Below are 7,635 nucleotides of genomic sequence, written 5' to 3' on the forward strand. Positions count from 1 at the left end.
CTGTAATATTGCTTGGAAAGGGTTTTGCCTGTCTGTAGGGAATAGCTACACAATCCATCTGTATTTTAGACCTATGTAACTGTCATACCGATTGGAATTATTTGATTTTTTCCCCGTAATCTGCTTTGTGAATCAGAGATAGACAATCTCTAGTACCCGGAGGTTGCATATAGTCATAGTGATCGTGAATATGTGTGTATTCTTTTGGAAATGGTGGTAGAATTTGATTCTGTTCTGCAAATCTCTCCTTCCCTCCCTCTGTAATGTAGGACCAGTCAATATTATATGTATTTAAAACATTTTGAAAGGATGAGCAATACCTGTGTTTAAACAAAGTCACAAACCTGCAAGCAGATAACAGGTGATTAATTCATTAGAGCAAAATAAACCTCCTAGAATGATATGACTACTACTAATTGCATTCACGATTATCAAAGAGGTTCTTCAAAAGTACAAAATTGTCATATTCAGTCACATTAAAAATCCTGCATAAAGATCTCTCAAGAAAACCCTGCACTATATTTTGCCTTTTTTGATGGTTGATGATGGTTGGCAACCTTCAGTCTCGAAAGACTATGGTATAAGCCTACAGCACCCGGTATTCCCAGGCAGTCTCCCATCCAAGTACTAACCAGGCCTGACCCTGCTTAGCTTCCGAGATCATGGTATAAGCCTACAGCACCCGGTATTCCCAGGCGGTCTCCCATCCAAGTACTAACCAGGCCTGACCCTGCTTAGCTTCCGAGATCAAAAAGTGTTTGAATGAAGTTGTTTACTTTGTGTTTGTGAAGTAATCCGTATTGGCCAAAGGGCACTGCCTTAATGCATTTCCACACTAGTGCAAAAATATCAGCCATTCTCTTTGCATGACAGTCTCTTCGGTGGATCTGACTTGTACAGAGGCAAGGCAGAGATGTCCCCTGTCTGTGTTCTTTGCAAAACATTTCTAGACCAGCTTGTTTGTGGAAGATCTGGCTCCTTCCTAGAGCCAGATCTTTTCCTCTAACTTTACTCCAAGCAGCAGATTTGCTTCCTCCCCTCTTGCAAGTGCTAGGGGACTTCAGTGGGGTCAGGCTCCTCAGCAGGAGGGAAAGCAGGTAACTGGGAGGCGCAGTGGTGCAGCGGGAGAGGGTGCAAAGCATTACGTTTTGCAGGGAGCCTCACTGCAGTGTGCAAGCAGCCCCTCCACTTCCCTTCGGAGCCATTCTGGGTGGGGGATCAAAACAGAGGCGCCATTTTGCTTCCCCGTCCGGAATGGCTCCGAAGGGGAGTGGGATACAGCCGCTGTACGGCCTCTTCTGGCCACAGACCCCTCCTTGCGTCACACTCTTCTCCACCCTGCCTGGAGTGTGACCTGCTGGTGCTCCCCCAGCACCCTCCCAGCCGTCAGTACCCCAGGAACCACTGAGCCTGACAGCACTCAGGGCAGGTCTTGGATTGCTGGCTTCCTTCTCCAGCCTGCCCTTCTCCTTCCCCCCACAGCACCCATCTTCCCCTCAGAAGCCACCTCTCTTCCCTCTTTCAATGGGCAGAGGCCATTGCCTAGACATCTCTGGGTCTGAATCGCAACCCTTTCTCAACCTTGCACCCCCTTGGGCTGGGAAATTGCTGCTTTGTGTCTAAGGAGCCCCACAACTCCTACACCAACCAAAGCTTCACCTTGCAGCAGGGCTTCTGAGAGGAATTTTATCAGGGGGTTACGAAGTTTCTTTTGGGCCCCCTTGCAAAGGGGGAGGAATGAAACAGAGTAGGGGAGAGTGGTGGTGGGCAAGCAGAAGAGGAGCGGCAAGGGACAAAGCAGGGTGAGGGGAGGGTAGAGACAGCTGGAAAAGTCTTAGGAGCCCAGGTCTACCCACCCATGTGGTATCAGTAGCGTCCCCAGCGTCCCGTATGGGCAACAAGTCTGAGTAGATAGGAAGATGTCAGATCCCAGGACATTTCTGGACCCCCTCCTTTGGCTTCTGGGCCCCCCTTTAGACCCCAGGTACATATTAACCCCTTTACCCCCCCCCCTCCTAGGCCCTGCCTTGCAGGCACAGAGAGGTTGTCTTGGCCGGTGGCACTCCTGACCATTGGCCCTTGAGCCCCATTGTCTTCTGCGTCTCAGGTGCATCAAATTGACCGCACACTTAGTGCTCCTGTCTCCTCCTGCTTAGCTTGATGTGAGAGCACGCAAGCCTCATTCTTCCAAACCATTATGGAGGAGGTCCACAGGCCTCCCTTTCAGGCAGATTTCCTTCCCCATCACCGCCCCAATACCCAAAAACCTCAATACCCAGAAGTGTCAGGGACATCCCAGAAGCAGTCACAGTGCCCGTTAAGAGACATCGCAGGGCAGGAGAGACGGGCTCCCTCACTGCAGCCGAGGAAAGTGCCTAGCGGCCTACCCAGGGGCTCACTCCTTGCTGGGAGCTGCCATTCCGGGCTACAGAGAACACAGACCAAAGCCACAGCCTTGCACTGCAGCCAGAGAGTCTGGTTCTTTCCTTCCCCTCCTCCCCCAGTTCCCCAGCACTCCTCTCCTTCCCCTTCTCCCAATGCCACACAAACCTCTGGTTCCTCGTTCCCTGATGCTTTGGGGTGATCTCATCTCCTTAGACACCAGTGTCTCTCCGTTCCCTTCCTATTTGCCCTCTCCCTCCTTCCTCCATTTTGCTCCTCTATGTGTCTGTCCTTCTAAGGATGTTCCTTTTCTCTTAATCCACTGGCTGCCACTGCCATTTAGGGCTTAGCTGTGTGTATTACACATTTTCTGTTTCTGCCTTCCTCTCGTATATTTATCCCCCCATTCAGTGGCATGGTCTTGCAGCCACATCCTCCTCGCCCTCATCTTTATTTTGTGCCAGTCCACTGAGGTGTCACAAGCCACTGCACCCAGGCACCTGTGCGGGCAATCAGTCTTCCCCATGTGCTTACATTACACATGCTCAGAGAGCATGGCTCTCGTTTGACAAGCCCAGCCTGGGAAAAGCAGAAGCCAGGCAGTTCCCTCCTCCCTACGACAACCCACAGGGACCCTGATTTCTTTCCTAGGCTCACCCCTTCTCAGAGTCCAGAGCACACTGACAGCAATGACAGCAGCAATTGCCTTGACTTTGGAGGAAAGGATGACATTTTATTATGCGCTGAAGCCTTTTGAACTCCATCCAGACAGGAGGCGAAAGAGAAATTGCATGAGAAGCAGGCAGAACTCCTAAGACGAAGCTTCTTGGTTTCTTTGCCATGAAGTTGCAGCAGCGAGTGGCCGGACTGTGAGCCTCCTGACAGCCTTTTTCTCTGGCATGCTCTAACCAAATCTGAGGGCTCCCAAGGCAATGCTCACCCCGTGTTTCTTAAAAAACCTCTTGACCTTTCTCCAGAACCTTCTCCGCGTGATACGATTAATCTAGATCAAGGGTAGAAGAGAGTGAACGCAGTGAGTGGAAGAAGAGCACACGTGTGCAAGGCCCTTCCTCAACTGTGACATCACAAAGTGAGCATCACTTTGGCTTGCCAGGACTCGGTTCCAACAGTTTTGCCAACTAGTTTGACTTTCTACCGCTATGACCCCATTTTGTTCAAGACATTCTCATAGTTTATTTAAGCTCTCCTTCCTTTCAGTCGAGGGAAAGGTATTTTGCACATGCTCAGAGATGATGCTCTACAAATGTTACAAAGCACTCATAAGAACATAAGAACAGCCCCACTGGATCAGGCCATAGGCCCATCTAGTCCAGCTTTCTGTATCTCACAGCGGCCCACCAAATGCCCCAGGGAGCACAAAAGACAACAAGAGACCTGCATCCTGGTGCCTCCCTTTCATCTGACTTGGCCCATTTCTAAAATCAGGAGGTTGCACATACACATCATGTCTTGTAAATTTTGGAAAATACAAACTGGCAACCCAGCACAGCTCAACATAGCTGTGGGGAGGGGATAGTTTCTCGACCCTTTCTGGAGTCTCCCCTAACCCTGCAAGAATCCCACAACTGCAATCCATCTCCCTGCTCTCCTCTGCCTCCCAGTATCCCAGGTTAGTATCTAACAGAAAAAGGCAGAAAGGCCATTTAGGCTGGCCAAGGAGGTACCTCTTGGTTCACATCCTCACACTGAATTTGAATTGTTGGTGGACTCTGCACAGCGGAATAGAATCCAGAACAGTCCATGTCGGCCTGTTGAAAGAGAGAGAACGCATGAGACTGACTTATCTGGAACCAGACCATGGGACAATCAAACTCTGGACAGAACATTTCAATCAATGATAAGAGTGTGGCATGTGACCCTTAGCTGTACAGACTATTCCAGTGTTTCTCAGACTCTGGGTCGGGCCCAACAGGCGGGTCGTGAACCAATTTCAGGTGGGTCCCCCTTGATTTCAATATTTTATTTTTAATATATTAGACTTGATGCTACCATGGTATGTGATTGCATTTGGGAAAATGTTACACATCTGTACTTTTACCGGCTACTATGCATACGCTTTTAACAATGATTGCAAATTAGACTTACTCTTGGATAGGTAGGATTATAGCCTAGGATTGTTAAAAAAATTTTCCTGTTTAATGATGTCACTTCTGGTCATGACATCACTTCTGGTGGGTCCTGACAGATTCTCCTTCTAAAAAGTGGGTCCTGGTGCTAAAAGTCTGAGAACCACTGGACTATTCTACAAGTGAAGTGCCACCCCACCAGGGCAACCAAGTGGCAATGCCCCCCTTCCCTTCCCCTTTTTGCTTCCTGGGCATTTGACAACCACTTGCCAGAATGGCAGAAAAGAGCAGCTCTGTAGCAGCCCAGATCAGACCGTCCAGAGCAGCACTTGTGGGGGAAGGAGGGCAGAGAGTGGAGGAGGGTCTAAAGGGCAGGAGCCACTCGAGGAGTCCCCCTCTCACTGGAGGAACAACAACTGTGGGGCAGGCAGCTCACCCCCAGGGAGGAAGTCCACATGGTGCCAGATCACTGCATCCTCATGATTTCTCTGTTATCCTATGCATTTTTTTTCTTCCTGCTTTTTGGCAAGCTCTCTATAGGTAGAGATTAATCAATCAAATGCCACTGCAGTGTCAGACTGTCCAGGGTGGTAAAGCACTCTGGCAGCTTTCAGGGACAAATGTTCCTTTCATCCAAAGTTTGCAGATTCATCTCATTTTATGGCTTCTTGTGCAATGGATGTGGTGTGGCATCCCTGAGTTTCTCACTGCTGAAGCCTTGAAGAGGGAACAGCAAAAAGCTCTCTGCCAGTACGCTCTTCTTGCTGACTCAGATTTCATTAGAGCACCCTTTGTGACAAACGTGCCCCCGGCCTTCTCCCAGGAAAAGGGTGCCATCTTTTCTTCTTGGCCCTGCAACTCTGTCTTTAACACCAGCCAGGTGTCGGTAAGCTTTTTAATTGAAGGACTTGCCTCCTTGTCAAAGAAACACGTGCTAAATTTCTTTCTCAAGCTTTCTCAAGCTGCTGTACAAGACCCTGGAGGCTGTTTATCCTCCTCAACAACTGGCAACAGCAGCATAGCTAGACTGCATAGGGGGTGCAAAGCACTAAGAGCCTCACCACAGCGTGCAAGGACCCCCCCCCCAAGCCATTCCAGGCAGTGGGAGCAAAATGGAGCCTGGCTCTGAAAGGGGTGGGCAGGGGTCCCTTGCATGCTGTAGTGAGTTTCCCTGAAAAATTTAGTACTTTGCACCCCCTCTAGTTATGCCACTGACAGACAGTCCTATTCTAGAGATTGAACCACTGCCGACTCTGCAGGCAAGGAATGGCTTTCTTAAAACTGGGCAGGATTAAAATATCTCCCTTAATTTGGTCCCCAGTTTCTGCAACTTTTGCAGAGATTTAAGAGTGGGGGAACTTACTAAAAGCAGTTATCTTTTTAAAGACTACTTTGCTGCCACCATTGGAGATGTCACTCCTGGCAACTGCATTCCCTCCTCCCCAATGCCCTGGATGCCACCCTGTGCCGTCAGATTTTAAATAATAATAATAATAATAATAATCCTGGCAATGCCACAAGAAAATAGTGGCAGGTTCCCCTAATAAGGAGCCTTGCAAGAAGAGAGGTGGCCCAGCAGGCCGAAGTCCCTCCCCCGACTCACCCCATCTGGCTTGTAGTCGCATTGGGAGGCATCCACCTTCTCTGCTGACCGGCAGGTCGTCTCCTTGATGGAGAATTTCAGCGGCTGGGTGGTTTTAGCAGAAGGGTCCTGTGAAGAGATTCAGTGAAAGGGATGAGTCTGTTCCTTGGAGGATGGAAGTTTGCCTTACATTGGCCTCCGCTGAAGCTCTCCCAGTTTACAGGATTGGCAGCTTTGCTTCTGGGTATCTAAGTGCATGGCCAGCTCTCGAACTGACAAGGCTCAGGCCTCCAATGCCTACATGACAAGCTGAAATTCAACAGATGCAGCTTTTCCTGGCACACGCATCAGTTGTGGAAACAGCTTTCCTTGGTGGGACTCTGCCTGATACATGGGTGTTATAGCCGCAAGGAGCCTCATAGAACTAAAGCTGGCAACGCTACTCCCCAGAGCTGGTTTCAAGTGAAGGGGGAGCTTCCAGAAGCAGATTTGGATCCCCCCCCCCATGTTCCTTGGTTTCCTTCTCTGACTTGGTGTTGGGAGCAGACCGGCTAGTCTGACAGCTTCAAGCCCCAGGGAGCTGCTGGGGGTGCCTAGAGAGGAAGGCACAAAGCAGAGGGGAGTGACTGCAGGACTCTGATTTCTGCCCAGTGTCCCAGAAGGGGCCAAAAATCATCAAACTGCAGGCCAGGGGTTCTTGGTTTAAGGCAGGAGATTAGACTGGAGTGGGGGGATCAGGCTTGGGACCACTGCATTCAGGGAACCCATTCCCCTTGAACTGCAATCCCACTAAAAATGCCTCCCCCCAAGTTGCTACCCAGGAGGTAAACGCTCAGGACTCCAGCATCTGAATGCCTTCAGCACTAGACACCCCTTGCACTGCACAGAGGAAATGGGGGGCATTGGTGCAGAGGACAGGCACACCCTCCCACACCGTCACCCCAGGACAAGTGTGCCCACTGCATAGGATACTCACCCAATTCTGCTGGGGCTCAGCTTCCAGCAGCCGGAAGGCAAACTCTGGCTTCTGCTGTTGGTTGTAGATTACAACAGCAGAAGCCACCACCTGCTCATAGCTGCTGGGAGTGGACACTGTGGGGGCGGCCACAACCCCCCCAATGAACAGCAGCACTGCCCAGCAGCTCAGCATCTTGAGGGCTCTTCACGGGCTTGATGTTGAGAATTCAGGCTCCCCGAGGCTCCTTTTATAGTCTGGGATCAACCAGTGAGTTCCCTTCCCACAGCCTGGCCTACAGGAAGCACCCGTTGTTGGCCAAACCGAATGGTGGGATACCATTTGGAAGTTGGGAGGGGAACTGCTGAAACCCTTTGTTCTGCTTGCAAAACCATCCTGGGGGGAGCTTTGGACGGTAAAGGGTGAGGCAAGAGGGAGCCTTTTTCTGTTGAACCAAAGATGGATCTCGATTGTCACATCGCCCACACGGTACCTGCCCCAGGACAGAGCATCAGAGCCTGCCCCAGAGTGAGGCCGTTAGTCTGATGCAGCTCAAACATCAGAGTCTTGCAGCTGCAGACTAGCCAATGTGTTACCGCAGAGGACAACAGTCCACTTCATCAGGTGCA

At 50.4% G+C, this 7,635-nt stretch overlaps 1 protein-coding gene across 1 annotated transcript; it reads right to left on the reverse strand.

The window, feature by feature from the left end:
* Positions 1–3,286: 3,286 nt before the first annotated feature.
* LOC136654297 (cathelicidin-2-like) lies at positions 3,287–7,201 on the reverse strand. The gene is made up of 4 exons (XM_066631250.1): positions 7,028–7,201; positions 6,073–6,180; positions 4,068–4,151; positions 3,287–3,385 (listed from the first exon to the last, which is right to left on the reverse strand). Exons 1-4 carry the CDS (start codon positions 7,199–7,201, stop codon positions 3,287–3,289), a joined length of 465 nt encoding a protein of 154 aa, XP_066487347.1.
* Positions 7,202–7,635: the final 434 nt, after the last annotated feature.

Source organism: Tiliqua scincoides, chromosome 5 (genome assembly GCF_035046505.1).
Source record: "Tiliqua scincoides isolate rTilSci1 chromosome 5, rTilSci1.hap2, whole genome shotgun sequence".
Taxonomy (NCBI): domain Eukaryota; kingdom Metazoa; phylum Chordata; class Lepidosauria; order Squamata; family Scincidae; genus Tiliqua; species Tiliqua scincoides.

What these genes read in the sequence shown, in the direction of transcription:
- LOC136654297 (XM_066631250.1), bottom strand. Translation starts at nt 7,201, where the DNA reads ATGCTGAGCTGCTGGGCAGTGCTGCTGTTCATTGGGGGGGTTGTGGCC. An exon ending in GCGACTACAAGCCAGATGGG is followed by an intron (nt 4,152 to 6,072) that starts GTGAGTCGGGGG and finishes CTCTTTCAACAG; the next exon opens with GCCGACATGGACTGTTCTGG. An exon ending in GTGAGGATGTGAACCAAGAG is followed by an intron (nt 3,386 to 4,067) that starts GTACCTCCTTGG and finishes CCCTTGATCTAG; the next exon opens with ATTAATCGTATCACGCGGAG.